General features: G+C 41.2%; 1 protein-coding gene across 3 annotated transcripts in view; it reads left to right on the top strand.

Moving 5' to 3' along the window:
* KAZN (kazrin, periplakin interacting protein) overlaps positions 1 to 27,276 on the top strand; it is a 1,232,668-nt gene that overhangs the window by 767,879 nt on the left and 437,513 nt on the right. For all 3 annotated transcript variants that reach the window (XM_049771973.1, XM_049771975.1, XM_049771976.1), the window contains exon 3: positions 14,197 to 14,452. In XM_049771973.1, the coding sequence (XP_049627930.1) occupies positions 14,197 to 14,452 (256 nt within the window). The remainder of the gene's footprint in view (positions 1 to 14,196; positions 14,453 to 27,276) is intronic.

The raw sequence follows: 27,276 nt of genomic DNA, 5'->3' as shown, positions 1-27,276 counted from the left end.
ATCTGCTGACTTAGCCTTTCCTTAAGACATAAATATGTTCATAAAAAGTTCTATAATGTCACTAAAATTAAATTATAATAAATGTACTATAACTTTATTCCATGTTCTTTACATAAAATTACACAGATCTGTAAAAAAATATGCTACCTTGAACCTAACACCAGAAATAACAAAACCCCTATAAAATAAGATTTCACTGTAGATACCTTCTGAGTTATGACAATAAAAGTAGAACTAGTGAGAGAACTAGAGCTGGTGAATGTCAGAGGTACACAGATTTCACTTGCATGAACCTAGGTTTGACCCCTGTCATCAGTTGATTCCCCCAGAACTTTCAGAGGTTTCCTAGTAGCCCTCATGTCTGTTTGACATGAGCAACACTGAATTGCAGGGTTTTTTTTTTAAGGGCTTAAACATTGAACCACCTGGCTGATTGGTCTGAGAACTTCTGAGAATGACCTGCAGTCTCCCTGAATGCTTCTTAGGAGCTCTAGCCACACAAATCTGTTCAGTAAGTAATATATATGACCACTTTCTTGGTGGGTTTCCAAAGACAACCAGCAACAGCTTAGCTGGGACTACTCTCTGGGGCTGTGTCCTCCTCAGGGCTGCAATGCCTGGAAGAAGAGAAGAAATCTTTCTTCATATGGAGGAAGGGAAGAAATCATCCTTCACTCAGAGGTAGGGAGAAATCATCCTTCATTTAGAGGAAGAAAAAGAATCTTCCTTCAGCTGCACAAAGATGCTGTGAATGTGGTAGCTCTCACCATTCATTTCTCACAATATTTTCACTGACTTCACACTTGGTTTGAAGTATTCTAATGGACAAAGAATGATAGATTAGGTATGTCTTCCTTTGCTTTCCCAAGCCCACCTGGAAGATTTAGTCTGCCCCAGTCCTCCAAAGCACTGAGGTCTCAGTGAAGTAGCTATTTGAAGGATTCCTGGAGGTGCCTCATTGGCTGGGGTAAGAACTTAAACCATTTATTTTTTTTCTGAACCATTTTATGTCTTTGATTGGGACAGACATATTCTTATTTTGTTTTTGTTTTTGTTTTTGGGCCACACCCGGCTGTGCTCAGGGGTTACTCCTGGCTGTCTGCTCAGAAATAGCTCCTGGCAGGCACGGGGGGACCATATGGGACACCGGGATTTGAACCAACCACCTTTGGTCCTGGATCGGCTGCTTGCAAGGCAAACACCGCTGTGTTATCTCTCCGGGCCCCATATTCTTATTTTTAGAGTTAAACAGACACATTCCTGTACTCACTATCCCAGTGATGGGGGGGGGGTGGGTGTGCATGATAAGGATGAAACCAAATTCACTCCCAGGATTGGGAATGTGCATTTGGATGCTCTAGAAAACATTGGTAAAGAAGGTAGATAAAATAAATAAATAAATAAAATAAAAAATAAAATAAATAAATAAATAAATAAATAAGAAGGTAGATAAAGTCTCTCTCCTCAGTGCCTACCGTCCCATCAATGCCTACTTTAAAAAAAAAAGTAAAAAAAAATAGAGAAATATATGGCAGGAGTGAAACAGAATGTGTGTACTTGTGTCTTTGCATATGTGTGTGTATATATATGTCACAGGTTGTGATGCAAGGAGCAGAGAATGTGCTTCTACCTACCATGTCAATATTAAACTTCAAAGTTCTTGGTTTTCAAAAAGGAAAAGTATCTGGAATCCAGCTGTTTTTGAGCCAACATGCTAAGCACCACTTTACTACAACACAAAATGGCACTGGGCAGACCAAGAGCACAATGGCCTACAGGCATTGATCTCAATAATTCTACTTTCTTTTTGCACCACATGCACACTTGAAAAATATATAGTCTTAGTAAAAAGCACATGACTTCTGTGCTTCTAAGTATTAGGTTATGCATTATTTTATATCACCATGGCATAAATTAAGACAGATGAAGCAATAAAAAGATATTTTATTAAGATAAACATAAAAATGTCACAATTCTATTGATAAGGATAGCATATTACCCCCATAGGTCCTTTCTAGGACCAGAGAGATAGCATGAAGGTAGGGCATTTGACTTGCATTCAGAAGGACAGAGGTTCAAATCCTGGCATCCCATATGGTCCCCTGAGCCTGCCAGAAGCAATTTCTGAGCATAAATCCAGGAGTAACCCCTGAGCACTGCTGGGTGTGACCCAAAAACCAATATATATATACATATACATATATATATACCAATATATATACATATATACCAATATATATACATACATATATATACATATATATGTGTATATATATATATATGTGTGTGTGTGTTCTTTCTAACAATGTATAGCACATCTCATCCTGGAAGACTGAGGCTGATGGTGAAGGGACAGTTCTTTGGGTCACACTAATAAGATAATCTGTCCTGTTTGGCTCTTGACCATTTTTCCAGACATATTAGTGCTGTAAGATTTATTTAACTTTAGAGTCTTACTTCTCTTTTTCCCAGGTCTTGATAAAGTGTAGGACTATGGATACATCTAAGACTCACTTGTAATGAGTTAGTCACCCAATGATATTAAGGTCTTAATTCTTCTAGTGGTTGGTTTGTTGGTTGATTGGTATCTAATATAGTACCCTCTCTTGTGATCTTGAATGATAGTCATGCTATCCCTTATACTGACTTAGATAGCACAGGTCCTACGGGGAATTTTTTCTATCAAACAACTTTAGTAGAAAGAAATGTACTAAGAAGGAAGAAGAAACTTACAAAACCACACACCGAACTCCTACATGAGAATGACACTAAATCCCATAAAAATTACCATTCTCAACATCAGTAGACTAAATGCACTAGCTAAGAGACACAAAGTGGAAAAATTGATGAAAAAGCTGTATCTAACATTTTTCTGCCTAAAAGAAATATATATGAATAGTCAGAACCAACATGGACTCAAACTCAAAGGCTGGAGGACAATAATTCAAGCAAACAACTTCCTTAAAAAGGCTGGAGTTACCATACTAATAGCAGATAACCAGACTTTAGACTTAAAAGGGACAGACTTAAAAGTTACAAGGGACAGAAATGGATATTTCTTAATAATCAAAAGATGTGTACAACAGGAAAAAATAACACTCCTAAACATAAACTCACCCAAAGAGGGACTTGAAAAACATGAAACAACTGCTGACAAACTTGAAGAAAGAGATCAATAACAACACAATAAAAATGGGATATTCAAAACTGCCTTGTCACCACTTGATAGGAGCAATGGAAGAAATTGGCCTAATATATATTTATATATGTGTATATATATATGTGTAGACCATATACTAGCCCATAAAACATACCTACATAAAATAAAGAAGATAGAAATTGTACATACTACCTTCTATGATCAGAAAGCACCAAAATTAGAAGTGAATAACAAGCAGTCATAGAGGAAAAATTTTAGCACCTGGAAATTAAAGAGCTCACTACTGAACAACCAGTAGGTCATAGAAAAATCAAAGAGATAATTAAAAGGTTTCTGGGGGGTGGGGGAATGAATAAAAAAACAAATTATCAGAATTTTTGGGACACATATAAAGTGGTACTAAGAGGAAAATTTATAGCATTTCAAGGTATTCATCAGGAAGGAATAAGTGGCCTACATAAATAACTTAATGACACAGATTATAAAATTGTAAAGTATTCAACAAAATGAACCAAAAATAGAAAAACATGGAAAGTAAAAAAGCTTAGAGCAGAAATCAATAAATGAGAAATCAAAAAGACAATCAGAAAGATCAATGAAAGCAAGACTTGGTTCTTTTAAAAAATAAACAAGTTTAATAAAAGAGAAATTTAATAAACCTAATTTGTAAAAAGGGGGAAGATTACTATAGATAATACAGAAATTGAAAGGGTAATCAGAGATTACTTTGAGAAATTCTATTCCACAAAACAAGAGAACATAAAAAAATCTATAAATTCTTGGACTCTTATAACCTCCCAAAGTTGAACCAAGATGAACTAGTATATATGAACAGACTCATCACTATTGAGGAAATTAAAATGGTAATCAAAAGTCTTCCCAAAAACAAAAACCGAAGTCCAGATGGATTCACTAACAAATTATTTCAAACCTTCTAAGAGGACCTACTGCCTATACTTTTCAGGCTCTTCCATAAAATTAAAGACATAGAAACACTTTGAAATATTTTTATAAACTAACATCACCCTGTAATTGAAAGAAGACAGAGATGCCACAAAAAAAGAAATACAGATTAATATACCCAATGAACACAGATACAAAGAACCTGAACAAAATCCTACAAATACAACCCAACACCTCATCAAGAAAGTCATATACACCATGACCAGTTAGGATTCATTCCAGAGATGCAAGGATAGTTCAATATGTGCAAGTCAATCAACATAATGCATCACATCAACAAAAGGAAAAATAAAAACATATGATCATATCAATAAATGCAGAGAAAGCATTTGATAAAGTCCAATATCCACTCATGATTAAAAAAATGAACAAAATGGGAATGGAAGGAACATTTCTCAATAGAGTCAAGGCCATTTACCACAAGCCCATGGCAAATACTATATTTAATGGAGAAAAACTGAAAGTATTTTTCCTAATATCTGGTACAAGGCAAGGTTGTTTCCTCTCCCCACTTTTATTCAATATAGTACTGGAAGTACTTGCCATAGCAATCAGCCACATGCAAAAAAGCAAACACAGGCCTCTAACACCATGCACAAAAATTAAATCAAAATGGATTAAAGACCTTTATATTAGACCTGAAATTGTAAGGTATATAGAAGAAAACATAGAAAAAACACTCCATGACATTGAAACTAAAAGCATCTTCAAGGAGAAAACACCATTGTCCAAACAAGTGGAAGCAGAAATAAACAAATGGTACTACTTTAAATTGAGAAGTTTCTGCAATCTAATGGAAATAGCAACTAGGGTAAAACGTTACCCATGGAACAGGAAAAACTATTCAACTTATACCTATCAGATATACAAGGTACAGAATGTAACAAGGAAAAAAAAAAACATGTAACCTCATCAAAAAAAAAAAAAAACGAGAAATAAACAGACATTTCCTCAAATAAAAACTACAGATGGCCAAAAAGGCATTAAAAAATGCTACACATCACTAATTACCAGTAGACGCAAATCAAAATAGCAATGAGGTTTCAAGTCACACCACAGAGACTGGCACATATCACAAAGAACAAGAACAACCATTGCTTGCATGAATATTTGGAGAAAGTAACTCTCATTTACTGTTGGTCAGAATGCTGTCTAGTCCAGCTTTTCAGAAAAACAATATGGATACTCCTCAAAAAAACTGGAAATTAAATTCGGTATGATCCATCAATACTACTATTAAGATCATACCTAGGGACCACACAAACACAATACAATAATTTCCTCTGCATTTCTATGTTCATTACAGCACTGTTTACAATAGCCAGAATCTGGAAACAACCCAGATGCCAGATAACAAATGAGTGGCGCAACAAACTGTGGTATATCTACACAATAGAATACCATGCAGCTGTCAGGAAAAATTAAGTCATGAAATTTGCCTATACATGAATGAACATTGAGACTATTATGCTGAATAAAATAAGTCAGAGGGACAGAGATAAACATAGAATAATTTCACTCATCTGTAGGACTTAAGAAAAATAAAAGCAATATAGAAATAATACCTAGTGATAATAGAGATGAGGGCAGGAAGGATCAGCCCATGATATGAAGCTTATCACAAAAAGTGGTAAGCTCAGTTAAAGAAATAACCACTTTACCAACTACCATGACTATGATAAAGAGAGAAATAAAATGCCTGTCTCAAAGACAAACAGCAGAAGGGGATAGGAGGGAAATAGGGACATTGGTGGTGGGAAAGTTGCACTGGTGCATTTTATGGCTGAAATCCAATTATGAACATGTTTGTATTCATGATGCTTAAATAAATAAATTTTTTTAACTCTTATTGAGGGGCTGGAGGGGTGGCTCAGAGCGATAAAGCGTCTGCCTTACTGGCACTAGCCTAGTCCCATATGGTGCCCCAAGCCAGAAGAGATTTCTGAACACATAGCTAGGAGTAACCCCTGAGTTTCACTGGGTATGCCCCCCCCCCAAAAAAAAAACTGGTGTTGAATATATCATTTAATAAAATAAGAGAAGATCTGGGAAAGTGCAAATTGTGGTAAGAAAAAGGCCCTGAAAATATCATTTTTGGAAAACCTCACATTGTACCTTACTAAGTTTTTTCTACTATTATTTCTACTATTATTATTATAATAACATACTCCAGAAAGTAAGAAACAAGTTTTAGGAGATGAAGATCAGAAGAAGTATATGATCTATGAGTAAAGAATAAATTACCCACTTAAGGTGGGTCTTTGAAGTATTTTAAGTCACTAGGGGAAATTTTCTTAAACTGGAAGAACTAATTTACCAAATGGGTCCCCTGGGTCTGGAAGAACCAGCCCATTGCCACAGAGCAGCAACTCCCTTGCTGCTTCTTCATCAGATTAGTGCTTTTCACAGGAAATAAAAGGCATGATGTAGTTTGATGTGACACAGAAGTCCCCTCAAGACATCACTGCATACAGATCTGGGAACCCATCCTCTGGAGAAAATGAAAGGTGAGGTCATAGAATCAGACACTGCTGGGCTTGAACTTGGTTCTGCTGTTTTGTTGATAGATATGTATGACTCAAGCTTTGGAATCTTCAATTTTTCTTGGTCTGTTGAAAGGACAAAGAAAGTCTTATCTTCAGTTTGGGGATTTGGTCCAAATTAGTAGAAATAAGTGGATGATGAGTACTGTGGAAAGCCATGATGGATGTCCAAAGAATGGGACACCACCATTGCAGTTATGGCTGTCACCAACACTAGCATCATCATCTTCAACTACTGGGTCTGCATCATTGACAACTTTTATTAATTCTCAGGTACCATACACTCTCCCAGATGCTTTCATATGCATCCATTGCATGCATTCATTACCTTCCTCGCAAGTCTCTGAAGTAGGTAATAATACTATCTCATTCCACAAATAAGGCAGTTGAGGATCAATTCTATGGTTTATCCATGTCATAGAACTAGTAAGAATGTAAACCCTTGTCTAAGAACAGAGCTCCTGCAAAGAAGCTGAAAATAAAATCATGGGTGATGTCAGTTAACATCAATAGAGTCAGTTGCTTTATTAGAATAAGAAATTAAAACTGAACTATAAATAGCTAGAGTCAGGACCCTATTTTCTTTAATCTTGTTGGGGGTTGTTTCTCTCAGAGACTGCTCTAGAAAATAAAACGTCAGCCAGTTCAAGAGACCACCAGGACCTGAATAGACATGTGCTCCAACAAGCTACTTGAAGTTGTAGTGGACTGTGGGGGTGACATAATGGTTCTCAACAGATGGTTGTACATGTCAAATGTACTCAGCTTGGCTCCTGTTTTCATAGAGACTGTGACAAAACCAGGGGTCAAAATCCCAGACCAGCAGTAAAGTTCTGTTATAAACCTCACACTGCATAGAATAATTCATCTATCAAAAAATCAAGAAACATCCAAGAAGGAAAAAATATTTTTATCTAGAAATAGACACTACTGGGACTAGAGAGATAATACAGTGGGTAAGGTGCTTACCTTGTATGTAGCTGACCCAAACTTCATCATAGCACCTCAATATGGTCCTCTAATCCTACCAGGAGTCATTCTTTAGCATCACCAGTGGTGGTCACAAAACAAAAACAACAATGAAAAGAAATGGGCCCTTTAAATATATAACATATATAAATATATGTTTATTTAAATATATAACATATATATATATGTTTGTTTTTTGTTTTCTATTTTGGGCAACACTCAGTGATGCTCAGGGGTTACTCCTGGCTATGCACTCAGAAATTGTTCCTGGTTTGGGAGACCACATGGGACGCTGGGGGGTGGGGGATCAAACCACGGTCTGTCTTGGGTCAGTTGCATGCAAAGCAAATGCCCTACCACTATGCCATTGCTCCAGCCCCTAGTCCTATGTTTTTAAGTCTATGGTTGGTATGTAGATTTTCTATTTATCTATTTCATATCAAAGACCTTCTGAATTATGAGACAATTCTTAAAGGGCAGTTTGCAAATAAATAGAAGTGACTTGGTTGATTAAACACATATACTGTATGCATGTAAGGAAGTCTAGAAAGGAATTTACTCTATCTAATGACTGTGTTCTGTGACATGATAAATACACATAGACACAAATACACCTGTGAGGTGTCTTCTCTATCATCTATATCTTATGTCTGTGTTTATGCTATGCGCTGTATAATTACTATATAATTGTACCTAATATACACAGATGTAGCTCTATGTGTCTGTGTGTATAGATAATAATATGGGTATACTGCATACACATATGCCTAAATATGTCTAAATGTAGTGTACACACATATAATCAATGCCTGTACACAAACATTCTCCTCTCATTGTGGGCTCTCTCCCTAAGCCCCACAATCCTCTGCTCAGCTTTCCCTCCTGTTTCTTTTTCCCATTGTGCCTCCATTTCATGGTTGTGGTGATGAGGATGACTAATGGCAGTGGGGGGAAGGGGAAGCAGTGCTAGGAAGGAGAATCCAGCCTAGCTCTTACATACCCTGCCTGCATACACTCTTCCGTCTTTGGCTCTGTCTCCTGAACTTCTTACTCAGGGCCCTGAGGCCTGGTTCCTCCTGTCTGAGAGATGCTTTACCCTTTTCCCTAGAGCACATGTTCAAACCCACTCAGCCAAAGTGAATCATGTAAATGTACAGAAGATACATTTCTAGATTGGCTGGGATTCGCTGGTGACAATTGGAATAAACAGAGCATCCATCTGCAGAGAGGAGGGGGAGTCCTAAGGGACTCTGGGGAGAAGGAGAGAGGAAGCCAGGGGCAGACATTACAGAGCAAAGAAAAGCAGAGAGCCTCACAGCCCTCCCTGAGGATTGGAAGGGTCTTCCACATTTATGTATTCACACAAAAGGCTGGCAATTTTGAGCACCTGCCCAAGGCTCCCCAAGCAGTGAGTCTCCATGGTGCCCATGAATACTCCTGGGTAGCTCTCTGTGAATGCAGCTATCTGGCACCTTCTCTGTGGTCTGGCTGGCCAGGAAGGGAGTTTGGATGGGAGGGTGAGGGTCTACATTTCATCTTGCCTTTTCTGGGGACTCTGTAGCAGGAGACTTTCTCCTTATTCTGAAAAACTCTGCAAAGAGTCTGAGGTCTAGAAATATGCCTTACAGGAGCCTGGTAATAAGCACCGTTAGTAGGAGTGACCTTCAGAGCTGGAATGCAGGCAGCAGAGCATAGCAAATGCTGGTGTTCCTTTGTGGATAGCCACTGTCCAGCCCAGCACATTTCCTAGGGCTAAGGAGTCTGTCACACATTGGCTTATCTCTCAGATCACCCTGTCATCCTGTCCCATACTTGAACTGAACCTTGCAAGAGAGAGTATATGAATCTTGCTTCCTGGTGCTGAGATAGGGAAAAAAACAGGTCACCATGGAAATGAAGATTCTCACTTCACTTCATCTACTAAACAAGCACTTCTGGAGCACTGGAAGATAAGTAGAGGAAGGATACTCTGAATGTGCCCCCCCCCCAACAATGTACACTTTAGTTCAGTTTTGTGATCTTGTGGAAAAAATTTCATTTTTTTGTGTGCGGGGGTGGGACAACAGTTACCTTCCTTTTCTCAAAGTAGTCAGTGCAAGTCTAAAAAAAGAAACTAATCTAACAAGTACCCTGGAAAGTAAATGTGATTTGAATCCCTGGCAGAGATAAAAAACTAGAAAGGTTTTAGTGAGAAAATCAAGTAACTGCATGGGTATAAAAGAGAATTTTATTTTTCTAACCAGAGTTTAGAAAAGAATTTTCTAAATAGCAGCAATGTAATCAGGGGGAAGTAGACACAAATCTTGACTTCTTAGATAGCAGCCTGAACCACAGCTGTGAATGGTGAGCCATGGTCAAATCATCCCAAGAAAAGATAGTTTTATATCTTTCAACTTTCATGGAAGTTTCAAGACATAAAGAATAAGCAGGACTGCCTTGGGAACTTGGGATCAAGAAATTAAAGACCTTTATTGCAATGAAGCAAACACGGGTAACAAATCACTCAAACTCTATTTTAAATTAGCAAAATGGTGGCCAATGGTGAGACATGCAAGGAACTAAGGAATTGTTAAATGTTAAATCGTGGGGCTGAAATAGAATCAGAGGCAAAAGGAGGTTCGGAGATCATTTCACATGAGGTGAAAGAAGAAGTTCTGTGTTATGAATGAATGAGGCAACAAGCTTGAGGGGAATTGGAAGGGAGTAGAAGTAAAGGAAGTAAGAGGCCAGACAATGCAGGGCCCTGGATCTCCCTTATACATAAGAAAGTTTCCCTCACAGTCTGTCAGGAGCCTAGCCAGCCTATGGGCTAGAAACACATTCACAGAAGGATGGTTCATTTTCAGGAGCTTCTGGTTGGACCCCCTCCTAATTCTTTACTCAATATTGTTGCCTGCTCTCCATCTTCTGTCTGCATCTTGGTTTCTCTGCCGGTCTACAAGGGAAGGTGAAGTGTATGATCCCCAAATTACTTTCCTTTTATTGAAGTAGGTTTTCTGGACAATTCCAATCTATGCCACTGGGCTTAAATATGGCCTGGGCTTAAATATTCATGGCATCCTCTTTCTATCACAAAAGTGCCTCCGTTTTGAATTAAATTATAAGATCACCTGATGAGAAAAAGAAGGTTCACGTGACATTGTGTCAGCAATGTGGTAGACCCTTGGCCTTGGAACTTGCTAGGAATGTTCTTGGAATGGATAGAAATTTGGATTATTTTGTTATCTGGGATCACCTAGGAATGCTGGTGGGAAAAGTTAAGGATGGGGGGAATAAATGGATAAAGCATTCCCCCTCCCCCCTCAATGGTTTGAGTTTAAATGAAGGAAAGAGGATAATTGTTCTCAGACTTCCAGCGATCAGGTCCTTTTGTATGTAAGTGAACATCAGGAGACACAGTTGGGGAAAGCTCCTTTTTACTTGTTAAGAAAAAAATTTCTCCAAAAAATGAAATTTCTTAAGATCCTGGGAGGCACCCTGGGAGTTTCTAAAGTGAACTTCAATTGCTTTCTCTTTACTGGGGAGAAGAAGCAGGCCTGAAGTGGAGGCCAGTGGAGGGAGAGTGAGAGAGAACAGGGACCTAAGGAATGTGCTTTACTTTTTTGTTTTAGTTTGCTTTGACTTGATTTGAAGATTCTGGTGTGTGGGAATAATCTCACTGAAGAGGAAAATGAGTAACACTTGGTCACTTTGTTTACTGTACAAACACGCTCACACACATTCATTTTCAGAGCACTTACTATAAGCTGGGTGACAAGGATGCAATGATGAATAACACATAAAACATGAAAAACTGACCAGTCTCCACTGCCGGAGCCTCAGTGGAGTTGGAGGGAAGCATGTAAATAGATACATTACTCTGAGTTTGGATGAATCCAGCACTAAAGGTGTGGGTGCTTTGTACACACACACACACACACACACACTTCTCAAAATGGAATTTTCTCAAGTTTATTCTAAGAACACTCCTACCCTCCCTTGTTATTTTTGTAATTTGCATATATGCTGACTATTTTTTGTTTAAATTCGTCATTTAAAAGCAAAGAATTCAGTGACATTTAGTACATACACAAGGTTGTATAACCTCAATCGCTACCTAGTTCCAAAACATTTTAATTACCCCCAATAAAATCCAGTACCCATTCAGCACTTAGACCCCATGTTTTCCTCTTTGCAGGCATGACTAAATGTCTACCTTCTGTCTCTATGATTTTCATATAAATTGGCTATCTAGGAGAATTTCATATAAAATGAATCATTGATGTGTGACTCTCTCCATGCCTGGCTTCCAAATGGCATGTCAGACCTAATTAGTGCTTTTTTGAGGTTTATCCACAGTGCAGTGTATGTCAGTGCTTCATTCCTTTTGGTGGCCAAATAATATTTCATTTTATAAATATATAACTTTTTAACCCATTCATTTGGGGTATAATCTTAAAAAGAGAGAGAGAAAGAGAAATTTCAACAATTCAGTGTTCTAAGTTTAACTTTATCCAGAATCCAGTCCACCAAGTTCTTTCTCATAGTGCCGAAACACATAATCTCCTTTCCAAAGACCCACAGAGTTTATAATTTTGATCATGCCCACCACCCCCCAACAACACTGAAGGAACCCAAAAAACTGGACCCCAGCTTACAAATAAGTCAGGCAGCTTAAGTTCCCTAGTTTGTCCAATGGGCCAGAACTTTTGCTAATAAATCTGAGCCAGAGATCTAATCCCCATCTGACCAGTTAGCTGTTGAGTTAACAGAGTAAAAAACTGTGTCCGCTGCCACATGTTCCACCACCTAATACTGCCCTCTTCTCCTGCCAAACCTTGTTAGAGGTCACAGGGGATGGCTCTGGATTGGAGGGATGGAGCAGGAATGTGTTTTTATGATTCCATATAGAAGGAGGGCAGGGAAAAACTAGCTTCAAAGCACAGTGAAACTTACTTGGCCCATTTCCAGTCCTGGTTTTTCCCTGGCTTCTATGGGTCTCTTGGGCAAGTTGCTTAACCTCTATCCAGGACCTCAATCTCCTCATCTCTAAAACGGGGGCAATGTTCTTTACTCCAAAGAGATGAGAATGCATGTTAAGCATTGTGCATACAACAGGCGTCTACTAAATGTGGTTGCTTGGAAAGCTGCATATTCTCTGTGACCCTCAACATCATATCTGTAACAGGCTCTGAGCACTTGTCCCAGGGAGAGTTGGAGAAGGAATGGTGGAGCACTGACATCTGGGGGCGACCCTGGCTATTTTAAATTGGCCTATTTGCATGGAATAAAGCTTACCATGGTAACAGGGTCTGGTGGCAGGAATCTAGAGTTTAAAAAAGAAAAAAAAAAAAAAAGCAAAGCCTGTGCTCTGGCTGGAAAAGCACTGTCAGCTGTCTGGGAGGAGGGAGGAGGTAAACTGAGGCAGCAGGTCTCCATTCCTATCCCAGTTGGGAAGAAATAGAGGAATTCCAGTGATTTCTTCTGTCTTCTCTCCTGACTTCCTCGTGTCCTTAGCAGCCCACCACCCTCCATAGTACTGGGGCACCAGCTTAGGACCAGACTACGTCAAATCTCCCAGCTACGGTTCAGAGCCCTTGGGGGATGGAGTGGGTAGAAAGCAAGAACAACATCCTAGAAGGGTGAAGGACCTAGCGTCTTTTCTCAGGAGGAAAGGAAGGGGGGGGGATCAGCACAAGTTGGGGGGCCGCTTAGGGGTGAAGTGGAGAGTTGAGACGCACAAGAGGCACTAGACTTGCTCCCTACCGCTGCACAGTCCTCAAGCCACATTTTCAGAGAAACAGCAAAGCCAAAGTCGGCTGCTCCTTAGCTCCAGCAAATAGCCCCCCACCCGGTTCTCACTCCAGGCTCCATCCCTGCTTCCCTCCAGGGCCCCCTTTCCGAGCACCCCCCCCTCTCTCTCTCTTTCTGCAAAGCCTCCACCTCCTCCCCAACCCCAGCTCTGCTCGGGGCGCTAGCTCACCAGGGCGAGGCAGCCCCACCGTTCCCGGGAGGGGACCTACAGCCGGCCTGGGACCCCAGGGTCCTCTACCCTGAGCCGGGGGCACCATCTTGGGCCCCCAGCAGCTTGCATCCCGCTGCCTCCCGCCCTCCGGGAGGAGTGTCCGTGAAGTGGGAGCCCGTGAGGTCCAGGGTGCGCCCTTAGCCCCCGACCCAGGCCCCCTCCAGAGCGCATGGCCAATGGTAGGCTCCATGGAAAGAGTGCCGGGGCGCGCCGTGTCCTCCAAGCCGTGCTGGGCGCTGGGGTCTCCTCGATCGCGGCTGCTCCTCCTCCTCCTGCTCCGCGTCCACCTCCCATTTCTCCTCCTCCTCCTCCTCCACCTCCTCCTTCTCCTCCTTTCCCCGCGCCACTGCCGCGGCTCGGGCTGAAGGCGCCGCTGTCATTCCAGCGCCCGTGCCTGGGGGTCGGGGCGCTTGGGGGGGAGCAAGCCCGGCCGTGGTGGTTGGTGTTGGTGTTGGTGGCGGTATTGGGGGAACCCAACAGGTAGAGACAGGGGGAGCAAGCCAGCCCCGGCGACCCCAGCGCATCATGCAGCTCTTTGTCACCTCTCTCGCCCCCAGGCCAAAATCCTGAGCATGATGGAAGACAATAAGCAGCTCGCGCTCCGCATCGATGGGGCGGTCCAGTCGGCCAGCCAGGAGGTGACCAACCTGCGAGCCGAACTCACGGCCACCAACCGGAGACTGGCGGAACTGAGCAGCGGAGGCGGCCCCGGGCCCGGCCCCGGCCCGGGAGCGGCAGCGGCGGCGGCGGCGGGCAGCGCCTCGGCTGCAGCGGTGGAGTCGGCAGCAGCCGCGAACATGGAGAACCAGCAAGGTAAGGGAGAGAGATGATCGCTGTGCGCCCGGGCGCAGGAGGTTCGGCCCGGCGGCCCCGCGAGCTGCATGCACCCGGCCACCGCCGGGGAGTAAAAGGTTGAGACGCGCGCTCCCAGCCAGCGCTTTGTGGTTGGCAACCCTTCTTGCCCTGCTGGGACCTTGCAACCTTGCAAGCATGCTGTCAGGACCCCAACGCACAAACCCCCCCCCCCCCCCAGCGCCTGGTGCTCCTGTTCGGGTTCACACGGTCCTTGCCGGCTCCCAGTACGCCTCCTTTGGGGTCTCTAGCTAGCTGGAGAAAGTGTCATTTAGGTTAGGTGGCACCCCAAGGCGTCCCACCACCACCACCCCGTTGTGCAAACTTTTCACTCTCCGGCCCCCCTTGCATTCGTCCCAGGTAGAGGGGAAGGACTCCCAGGGCCCCCACACTACCCTCCAAAGCAGTTCCCATGGCTTTCTCCGAAGAATTAAGGAAGAAAGACTTGGCAGTCCTTCCTCCACGCCTGGGCTAGAGGATGGAGCTGCTTTGCACTTTTTCTCCATAGATGCCAAATCCCTGGTCTCCCCTGCATCTGGACTTTATTTTCTCCCTAGTTTGAGATCGCGCCGGCTTTGGGAATGTAGCGATGCAACAGTAGATGCTTCTGCTCAGCAGGGAGCGTAGGTTTGCAGCAAATATAAACATCAGCCGGAGCACTTTCCAGGGAGGAGATATCTTAGACCTCAAAGACTGAGCGGAGGGCTCCTGCGGAAATGAATGCTTTCACGGTGCTGCCGCCGGGGGAGTCACTTACTTGAGGGGCTTTTTGCAGTTTAGAAGTGGAGGGGGGGGATGAGAGGACAGCTGGGCAGTGTTGGCATTGTGGAGAATTGAAGCTCAGAGACCCCCTTCTAGGGTTAAAGGTGGAGAAAAATCTCCAGGAAATGTCTGTCTTTCACGTTGGTTTCTGAGATTGAAAAAGTAAATGGGAAAGCTGTCTTTAAAGGATTTCTTCTCTCTCTCTCTCTCTCTCTCTCTCTCTCTCTCTCTCTCTCTCTCTCTCTCTCTCTCTCTCTCTCACTCTTTTTCTTCCCCAATTGCCCTTTAAGAAGCAGTGTCACTAATTATTAATATTAGCTGGATTTTGGAAACTAAATGGTTGAAACAGAAAGAAGGAAAATCCAGCCAGAAAGCCCTTTGGATAAATGTGTCTGTCACTTGACAGACACAAGTACCAGGTACCAAATGTTCGGTGGCTTAAAAGGATTTTTCTCATTTTGTTGTTATTTCAAGAGAACTTTCTAAAAATGTGGAGAGTCTGTTATATTAATCCTTCTCTGGGTCAGATTTTCTCCTTACCTTGCTGGGACAGGTGTGCTGGGTGTGGGTATGAGGGTCAAATCTGGACATCAGTAATTGTGCATTGCATCCAAGTCAGCTGGCATTTTGGGAGCCCAGGAAGTCTTTGGAATTGGGGCAGCGATTTGGTACCCACAGAGCCATGACGTAATGGTGGGAAGGTGGGAAGATTTCCATCCTGGGGAGATGCTATTGCTGTCATGCAGTCCTTGCTTGGTGTCTTTTGTATGGCAGAAGTCCTGCTCTCTGCTGGTACCGTGGGACAAAAATGAGGAGGGGAGACTGCATGGCAGTGGTTTACTTTCCAGAGGGAGGCAGGGACTCTTCCGTTCTTCAGGAATCGCTCACGACCAGTGTTTCTCTAAGAATCCAAAGCATAGTAAACAGGACTGAACGATGCCAGTTTATTTTTCAGTGATTGCCCCATTCTTCAGCCCAGAAAAGTTAAGGGACTTTTATCCAAGTCCTATGTTTCACTACAGACTGAGCATGCTGGGGAGGTCACTGTAGAAATATCTGACATGCAATGTGGACATGGAGGTACTTAGCTGATGGTTAAGTTGCTGGAGTGATGCAACAGGACACAATTTTCTTTTTCTCTTTTTTTTTTCTACACAAACTGCAAAGGACTGTGGAAATAGAAATGGCTTTTGGATCTTTAGATAGTCTTAAAAACATAAAATCAACAATTGCCTCATGCCCCTAGGTGTATGCCTGCCCATATAGGTAGGTGGCTGGCTGTGGGTGGCAGCCTGCAGAGTGGTCTGAATTTTTCCTCTGTGTACCATTGCTACTTTTCAAAATCTTTCCCAGGGGGCACTTGGTGATTATATAATCAGAAAATAAAATGTTGACGGTTTTAACTCAACTTAATTGTTGGCCACATAACCTCGAAAAGGAATGTGAATTTAAACTAATGTGATGGTTGAAAAGGGAACAGCTTTTACACAAGCCCCTCCCTTATTAAACCCCTCCTCATAAATCCACTTGGGCATCTTTTACTTATCTGAGGCAAATGTTTCTCAACCCGGTACTTTTTGTTTTTCTCATGCGGATGCTAACAGGCTGCTATGAACAGAGACTTGGGACAGAGGTGGTCTGGAACACTACTGCTGGTGCATCTGTAATCCTAAAGGGAAGGTTTGGGTTTTCTCTCAAGTTAATTTTCAAGTGTGGTTGATTGGTTTCTTCATCCTTTTATGTAATATACCTCCAGGAAGGCCCACAGCAGCTCAGCTCCTGGGGGTTCCTGTCTACTCTGCCGAATTCCTCTTCTGTTTTAATTTTGTCTGTGTTGGTGTGATTCAAATGAACTGAAACCCTAAGAGTATTTAGTGCAATTGAGTTATCACTTTTCAAATCAAGGATTGGAATGAAATGAGTATCTTTCAGAATGCAACTGTAGAAGCCATCTTTTAACTAAAGGGCATTATGCACATATTAAATGCATGCTAATGTACTTTTAATAATATTAGCACAAATGGTTACAGGCAAGAGCCACCTTTTGCTCTGGCTGCCAAAAAATTGTTAGATCCATTTTCAATCCCTCCTATTCTTAAATGAACTAAACAAGTGCATCAATCCACCCTGAAATGTTTTGTGTTGATGATGATATCTGACAATACCTAAGTTGATGGGGAAAACTTGCATTTTCCCAGAGGATTAATACAGTGTGTCGTTTAAACAAAATATTAACGTGGTTGGTACCCTCTGTGAGCAAGCATGGTTGCTATGTAACAGAGTCTAGAAAGTGAACTGCTGAAAATCTGGGCTTTCGACACTTTGCAGGATCTTCTTTTGGAATCTGTGTTGAAAGAACACTTGGCAGCCAGCCCATCTTCTCTCTCCCAGCTTCAAGTGAGTTGGGTAATCCCTAATGAGGATGCTGGCATTCAGTATAGAGGGCATCATGCAGTGGGCCCATTCCATAGCTCCCAAGCTGCCTCTTGGGCTGGTGGGGTCAAAATTGCTTTTGACAGGTGGACAGAAGGAGGCTTGGAAAGAACAGAGCCAAGCATTTGTTCCAATTCGTCTTGTTGTTGGTAGCCAGAGAACGGATTTGTTTAAAGTAACATTTCTAAGCTGTTTTCCTGTGTAACATCATTGAGAAAATGTGTTTAAAATGCTTTCTGTTCTTTGAGGGAGAAATATAGCAGTTTGTTTCTTCGAAAATGTTTTATCTGACGAGTGACTAATATTTGATTCAATTGATTGCTAAGCATAGAATATAAACAATGGACTGTCATTGTACCCAACTCCAATGTGTATTAACAATAGATAGCATAAAATACCTCTGCATAGTCAGCTGTGTGTCTGTCATTATGTTGTTAATTTTTAAATTAAATCATTATATTTATATACCAATATTGATGAGACTCTGATAGCACCTTTCTTTGATGTTGAAAATTCACCAGTTACTACATCTTCTATCTAGAAAGAGGTGATTTCCTTACACCTTTGTAAATGTCCATAAATACAAGTGGGTTTTTTTCTCCCTACCTTACCATAAAATAGATTCTTACCTCAACCCTGACTGTTCTTATCTAGCATGACTCCAACACTGGAAACTCGCCTAAAGTATAAATGACATTGGAGTGAAGTTGAATCTGTGAGTAGTCTGGAGATGCCAGATACTTTTGCATTGTAAAATGAGTCTTGTGGTTTGGCATCCCCTTCTCCATTCACTCTGCCTCCGTTCATACTTTTCCCAAGGAGACATTTCATCTTGTTTGCAAAAGAGAATTTTCAAGGGGCAGAAAAAGTATGGAAAAAATGTAGTAGGACTCTTCGAGATCTTGGGTTAACCTGCCCCTTCATGACAGAATTACCAAATAGGGTCTAACATGTTGGTGTTCCAGCCATGTCAATAGGCTGAAAAAAACATGGAGTCTTGACTTAATCTGGGGGACTTTCATAGGGTAGAACTTTGAAGTTCTTTCAGAAAATCACCAGATATCATCACCAAGTGATTGCTTACAGATCAGTACATCGTGGTGGAAATTACTTATTGATTGCCTATTATTTACTGCTTTTCAAAGCATTGTCTTTGGAAAATGCCTTCAGAGGACTCCCTAAATCACATTTTTGCTTCTAGTTAATTGCTTGCTTTCAATATTTTATGCTTTACTAAGATTTTTCAAAACTTCTTGGATATTAACCAAAAGTTGATTTGATTTTTATTATAGCAGCTTAGAGTTGCATCCCTCTAGTGTAAGATCAGATATGGTCTCCTCCATCCTTTTATCTCTCTAACCCGCCAAACTGTTGGCACTTTTTAGGAATCGCGTAAAATATAATTTGTGACTTTCTGGCTACCAGGGAGCTTAAAGCAGATGGGCTTGGCAGGTGGGAGTTGCTCATTGGGTGGCAGCCATTCACTAAGCAGAAGGTCAAGCCCGTGGTCCTGGCCATGCTCACTGTGTCCTTTATATTATTCCCGACTTATAGAGTGAAAGAAAGTGAAGTCAACATGAATTCATCCAATCTCTTCAGCTTTCCTAGAATTGGTTTGTATGAACATAGCACTTGACTTCTTAGCCCCTGCCTGAGGCCAGGGAATGAGTTTTTAAGTGATCTTGTAAATGATAATTAGTCCACACCATTTTGGCTGTATATTAGAGCAATTAACACATGAATGACAAGGGGTGTCTCCAACCACAGTCACTGTGATGTTCTAGTCATCTGAAATGCAGATAAAGTGGTTTCTGCCAGAATCATTCTTTAAAAAAGCTTTTCTGAAGCCAACAAAGCGCTCATCCATTGTGGCAGATTCTACCTAAAGATTCAGAGCATGCTGAAACCCCAAAGGTCCAAGTCAACACCTTCAAATTCCTGTCAGACCCATTTCAACTGTGTAGAAGCTGGGGGAAGACCAGGGAAAGGAATCCCTTCTTCCATTCCATGAGGTTGAATGAGACCACAACATGCTTGTTTATTTGATGCAACCTCAGATCTAAGCAGCAGAGTCCAGGTTGAGCTCGGTGGGTATTCCTGCTTCTCCCTCGGAATCCTAAGCTGCCGGAAACATGAAAGAAGCTGAACATCATTCTAATGAGTTTGGAAAGAGCAACTGTTGGAGCAGGTGGCTTCTGTGTGGTGGGAAATCACTGGTTCTCAATCTGGGGTTCTTTGTTGACTTAAACTTGCTAGACCTAAGAATTTAGACTTCTGAAAAACATTTCATTCTTGGGATAGCTTAGACCCTATCTGAGTCAGAGCTCAGATAGAGCTTGTAATAGGTTCTTGTACAAGAAAGCATCGCTGGGCCACTGTGCTCCCTTTTATGATGGGCAGGGGGTCTGGGAGGACTGAGAGAGGTGGCAGAAGGTGATGTCTATGCCAGCTCCCACTTCCATTATCCTCTTCCCTCCAAGCAAATGCCACCATACTTTGGTGACTATGCAAATTTCTCCATGTCCAATGTTGGCTCTGCTCTATAGAATGTTTGCACTGATATGAATCAGTAACAGTAAAATGCTCTCTGAAGATAGGTGGGTCCAGAGCTAATATTTTGACACTCATCTTGGTCACTTCATTATGATTCTCAGAGCTCACCTCCTGAGTTGATCCCACAACCCCATGTGTTCTGCAACTGTTCTGACTGTGTCCTTTTCATCTTAATGGTGAAAGTCAATAGTTGAAGGCAAAACTAAATGAGAAATATATTGAGTGCTTTGTCAAACTTCTCTATAAATCATTTTGATAAGTATAATCCTAATTGCATTATAATAAATATGAGAACAAATGAAATGCGTCAAGCTTTGATCCAAGTTCTTTGTTGAATCCTGTGCCCAATGAGGTGGAAATTACTGTGCCTTTTAAATAGAAAACTGTAAGTGAGTAGTTTTGATCGTGGTGGTGATAACAAAAGCAAGCTCTGACTCAGATTTTACTTGGAGCCAAGTTGTGTCCTAAGAGGTTTTCTATATTAATTAATGTATTAAATGAGTGCATCCAATTCTCACGATAACGGGGAAAGTACCATTCTTGTACTCAACAGAGGAATAGATGATATGCTACTTGCTGAAGATCATGCAGCTGTTAAGTGACCAAAAACAGGTTCATGAACTCTGACCATGCAGAGGCTTGTGCTCTTGCTATGCCAATTTCGATTTGGCTAACATAAAACTGACCACCACAGAATTCAGGTACTGGTCTCTCTATTGTTAAGCTGTAGAGGCTACTTTATTCATAAACATTGATGTTAGGAAGATGAAAGGACCTATAGGCTTCTCTCTATTCTTGATTGTTATTTTTCCTGACTAATGGTAGTTTCTGGGTGCCACTGTAGAAATTTGATGATTGGGAGTTAGAGGACCAGAGATATTTCTCATTTAGGAGTGAAGTTAACTGACAAAGGAAGAATGTAATTCTGCTGTTTGCAAGGATAGCTACTCTGATTGTTGTGCCAGAGTTCATCACCATGAAAAACTGGGATCCTAGTCTAGGAGCATCTTATTTTAGGTGTTTTGTACATATTTTCACTCTTGGAAAGGGTAACTCCAGGCAAAGATATAGTCTTGTAGTTCATTATTCTTCATTATAAAAGTCCTTACAATTTCCTGGGCTCTTTCTCTGTGCCTCCAGTATCCTCCAGTAGCTTACACACAACACCATACACAAAGACCTATTAACTTCTTACAGAACTCCTAGAGTTCCTCTGCCTCAGCACTACTGACATTTGCAGTCATTATTCTTTGGTGTGTGTGTGTGTGTGTGTGTGTGTGTGTGTGTGTGTATGTGCATGTGTGTGTGCTCATATTATAGGATGGTTAGTAATTTTCCTTTCCTCCACTGATAGAACCCTCCTGACTCTATTTGTGACAACAAAATATCTCCATAACTTATCATGTGTCTGCTGGGAACCAACATGGAATCTCTGTTAAAAACTATTCATTCTTCCAGGAATTTCAGGAGATACCTGTTGTGAATCCCAGGATGGCCCCATAAAAAGATCAGGCAGCCCAGAAGCTCTGGAGTTAGGAGGGTTTTGTCCTTCACTGACATGCCCTCTTCCCTCTCCTCCTTTCTTCCTCTATTCTTTTTCTTTTCTCTTTAACTTTAGCTTGCCAGAGAGATGGCATCTGCAGATCCAGATTCCACAAATTTAATAAGAGATGAATATTTTCTCATAGCTAACATAGCTCCAGAAGATTAGAGTTGTGCCTGTTTCTCTCCCCATTCACAGCACTTAGAACAGTGCATGGTATAAACCAAGAGCTCATTCAGTACTTGTTGAAATAATGCATGTTTGAGTCCATGACCAGTCAACAACAACTGTGGAGTTGGATAACGTTGTCCTGTTTTACTTAATATCAATGAAGAGCTCTGATATAATAATATGGCTTTAATGGACTCTTTGCTTGTCACTAGTCAGCCCTAGTCTAAACCATTTCATGGTTCATACCCTTAGTTCTCTTTAACTTCTGAGGTAAGCATTGTATTTGCCATTATACAGATAAGAAAAGAATTTGAAGTTGTTATTTACATGCTCCAAGTCATCACCTTAGCAAGTGGTGTAGGAAAGATACAAACACAAGCAAGAAGGACTTCTGAAACTGCCTACCCCCAAATTGTGGACTAGACCACTTTAAAAGATTTTCAAAGTTTCCCCTTTTCTGCCCCCAAAGTTATTGTTTGCTCTAAAGCTGGCTTCAAGGTCATAACAGCATTTGTTGTTAGATCCTAAGTCATTCATCATAAATTGCCAGAGCTCTGCTATGGGAAATCTGCTCTGTCACTGCTGGGGTGTCTGCAGCCAAAAAGGGCTAGTGTCAGGCAGCTGAGAAAAAAACCATGCTCAGGTAGGGAATCCCTTTCCTGTATCTCACCACTGAGCTAGCTGAAAATAGTGATAGAAAAGACCTTATACCAGAGCTTCATAATAGCAAGAGCCTACACTTAAAGAAATATGTCTCGGTTTTCTCCAGACTGTTCAGTGTGCTAGATGGGTCTTCTGTGCCCATTTTTACCATTGAACTTAAGCAATGTTTTATCTCCTCTCTTCATATGAAGAAATTGAGACCTGGGAAGGTAGGATTGCTCTAGAAAGGTATCTTTGGTTGAGATGGTTCATTGGTTGATGTGGCTGAAAAGGATCATTGAGAAATTGGAAAATCAGCTTCAATCCAGGGATTTAAAGAGTTTTAACTGACTCTGGAGTCTGCTTTCTGCCCTAAGATTGGAATGTAGAGGAAGTTGGGGAAGAGCCTGGCAGCCCAGAGGTTCTGGAGTTATGAGTGTTTTGTCCTTTTGCTGACATGCCCACCTCTCCCCTTTCCTTTTTTCTTCCTCTCTTCTTTTCTTTTTTTCTTTGCACTAACTTACCAGAGAGATGGCGTCTGCAGGTCCAGGACCCACAGATTTAATAAGAGATGGAATGTTATCTCCTAGCTCACTGGCTAGTAGATGTGATTGGCATGGAAACATAATTACATTTTATGACGAAGGTCTAGACAGGTGTAATGGGAAAGCAGACGATGAAGTGACAAATACAACAAAGCTATCAAAGATTAGCCTGAGCGGGGCCGTGTGTTCCAATAGCATGCTGGGAACATATGTGAATTTTGCCATGAAAGGTTAAAACTGATCATGAGAATTTATTAAAAAGTACAACTTTTGGTAAAGGCTGGAATTGGATCCTACAATGAAAAGTTGCTAGTCGGGAACTTTCCTCCTGCTGAGGAAAGAACAGTTTTTGTAGAGCAGGAAGAAGTGGGTGACACACACTTTAGCTCACGATCATTTTTTTTTTTTACTTTGAAGAGAGCAAAAATAGATAGGAATTTTAGTGTGGGTGTTATCGTCCCTCTTTTCAACTAAGCACACACCTTCTCTATTGTCCCCCTTAGTATTATCTTCCTGGCCAAGACTGATTCGTGTCAGCTATAACAAATGAATTACTGTATTTTTTGTTCTATAAGACATACCTTACCATAAGATGCAAATAGTTTTTATTTATTTATTTATTTAGGTAGGTAGTTTTTTGGGGGGGCTACACCCGGTGATGCTCAGGGGTTACTCCTGGCTATATGCTCAGAAATCGCCTCTGACTTGGGGGACCATATAGGATGCCGGGGGATTGAACTGCGGTCCGTCCATCCATCCTAGGCTTGTGCCCGCAAGGCAGATGCCTTACACCCTGTGCCACCACTCCGGCCCCGCAAATAGTTTTTAGATGCTCTCCTCTCATGCTCCCAGGCTTCATTTAGCTCCAGGTGGCATTTGCTTCATAAGATAAATCTTTGAGGTGGGGTGAGGGAATGTGTCTTATGGTATAAAAAATACAGTATTTTATTTCCTTAACTAACTTGAACATAAAACCTAAAATTGAAGGTTCTGTATTTACTTTAGCTTGATAAGTGTGACCTGTCAAATGGTAGAATTTGTGCTATATCCCTCACTTCCCCATTCTTGCCATTTGTAATTCTTTGTTCATCATTTCTTGACCACAGCCAGGTATGAAATTTAGAAATCTAGTAATAATCCTGGAGAGTATAATTATGGTACCATTGAGCATGATAAATGCTGCCTGGGGAGAACTGACCTGTGATTATATGTATATTGATTATCCTAATTAATGTGTTCATCAAGAAGATTGCTTTTCCTATTCCTATGATGTTTACTGTGTAAAGCGAGAAAAATGTGGAATGATCCTACACATCTATAGATTTGGGAGGTAGCCGAAAGGCAAGACTTGGCTGCTGTTCTCTGAGAATTGTCAACCTGTTTGCAACTTGATGTAGTGCAGCTGGATATGTTACAGCCCTACTGGAGCAAGAGGACCTGTCTTTTGGGGGTATTGAAGAAGTTGGTCCACAACCAACCCAGAAGTATGCTAAGAGTTTACTCCTGGTACTTTGCTCAGGGATCATTTCTGGCCATGCTTAGGGATTGAACTCAGATTCATCATATGCATGGCAAGATCCTCCTGTTCCTCTTATACTATCTCTTCAGCCTTAAGATCTGTCTTATAGAAATTTTTGGAGTCCATGGTCAAATGTGCTACACTTGTGGAAGAGAAACAGATCTGACCCAGATTCTGCCACCATTCCTTAGATGTTGTGGTACCCTCTAGTTTGCACTTTGCACTTTGGAAGTCATTGACCAATAAAAAAGAACTTTGTGGAAAACTAAACTGGAAATACATGGATTGTTTCTATTATGCATTGAATTAAAACCCATCTCTAACACATTCTATTTTTCCACCTAGCCTCTAAAGTGGAGGCTTAGTTTCATACTCCTAATTCCAAAAGTCAATCTCCAGCCCCTTTTCAAATATTCTATATTTATCTGCTCTCTTTCCTTTGCACCCAGGAAAGAACACTACCACCAACCAGCTCACTCCAGTGCAAAAAGAAGTTCACAAGCATCATTTCATGTGATCCCATGTGATTGAACTGAAATTGACAACACAATTTATTTGTCAGATAAAGAAATCGAGGCCAGCATTTTAAACTGATTTGAACTAGCTATTAAGTTAAAGCCACCCCTATCCAAGACTACCATGTTTTGTAAGACCTGGATAGTGACACCATCACCCCAAGAGCATACTCTCATAAACTCAGCACTTATGTTTAGTGCCTATTCACAGGGAATGGAAACTCCAGCTTTTCAAATGTAATCCTATGTTTCCACTAACTTTTTTCATCACGTCAGTTTAATGTTTGATAATCACTTGACTTTCCATCTCTCCTTAATGTCTTTCTCTCCTTAATGTCTGTCTTGCCCCCAGCTGTCTCAGCAGCAGAAGGAAGGCATCTGAAATCCAGGACAAAGCTACACCAGGGAAACATCCTCTTTATGCCAAAGACCCTGATCTGGGGATGATTCTTCTATGGAAAACTGCCTGCACCTTATATCACCAGCATAGGACTTTTGTTTTGGCGGGGGGTGCGGGGGGGGGAGGTTATACTTGGTGGTATTCAGGGGTTACTCCTGGATCTGCACTCAGAAATCACTTCTGGCAGGCTCAGGGGACCATATGGGATGCCGGGAATTGAACCCAGGTCTATCATAGATCATGCAAGGCAATTGCATTACCACTGTGCTATCACTTTGGCATCCCAGCATAGGATTTTTGAATTTGGAAAACACGTCAGGTGGAGACTTGTGGCCTTAACATGTGGATGGATGGATGGATGGATGGATGGTTGGGTGTATTCTCTAGGTTTGGGGACAGAATTTTACTATCATAATAAATCTGCCTCATTTCTTTTTTCTCTTTCTTCACTATCTTTTAGGAAGAGACTCCATTGAAGCTTAGAGTCTCTTTCATTGAGACTTTGGCTTCAGTACTCCCCTCACCTCTCGATTATGTAGATGTATGTTCTCACTTCTTTTGTGACTATAACCAGATGATTGGAAGTCTGTAGTACTAGATTCTCAGGTCAGCAGAATATCACTCTTAGGTCTAAAGTTTATATTGTGCTCTGCATCTTAGAAGAATGGAAGGGCAGCATGAACCTGGAGGTCTCTGTATTGTAGCTATGATCAACTCATTATTAAGTGACTTAGCCAGCAACTGGGTATCTCATCTCTGTCTTAGTTTTGATACAGCAAAAAAAAAAAATAGTCACTTAAGGTTTTCAATAATTTTCTCTGACAACAAATTAGAAACACTGTACATTTGAATTTTAGTTAAAGATATATTTATCCTAGGCTCTAGAAAAGTCAAAGTAATTTTCAATTTGGGGGCATGGGTTGGGGATTGGGCCACACTCAGCAGTGCCTAGGAGCTATTCTTAGCTCTGTACTCAAATGTGACCCCTAGCAGCGCAGAGGAGAATATATGCAGTGACAGGAATCAAAGTGGGGTCAGCCACATACAAAGTAAATGCTCTTTGTACTAACTCTCTGGCCCCCAAATCAAAGTATTTTTAGGAATCAAAATGTTTTGGAGCTTTTGAATTTGAGGTTTGTATCAACATTAAACATTTAAGATTCTCTGCACTGCCAACAGGAATTATAGTTACACTTGTAGATTAAAGTGATTCATGATTTAGTTTGGAGTTCACTTCAATGCTTGTTGTTGCTTCAATAATAAAGCTAGTGTAGATGTTGTCAGTAAATATTTTAGGTTTCTAGGACGATCTGTCACAACTGCTCAGCTCCACTGTTTTAATGCAAAATCAGTTGTAGACAATGAAAAGGTTTGAGTATATCCTTTATAAAACTTTATAACTTTATAAACCAAAGATGTCCCTTGGCTATAACTGTTCAATCCTTCTACTTGAAGTTCTCTTTCATTTATCTTCTGACATTGCTACTGTGTGCCCAGCACAAGGGAGGGGTTTCGTCATTATGATTTAATGACTAAACAGGTGAAAGAAATATGAGAAATAAAAGCACTGGATTAAAAATTGAAAAAGAGCAAAAATAAAATTTGGTTTACTAAGGCCATAATCACAGACAAGCAAAAGATGCATTAGTTGGGAGCTTCATGGTTTGAGATGCAGTTACTTGAGCTTATCATCACTGAATGA

The sequence above is a fragment of the Suncus etruscus genome, chromosome 4 (genome assembly GCF_024139225.1).
Source record: "Suncus etruscus isolate mSunEtr1 chromosome 4, mSunEtr1.pri.cur, whole genome shotgun sequence".
NCBI lineage: Eukaryota > Metazoa > Chordata > Mammalia > Eulipotyphla > Soricidae > Suncus > Suncus etruscus.
This window is presented reverse-complemented; position numbering and strand designations above follow the sequence as displayed.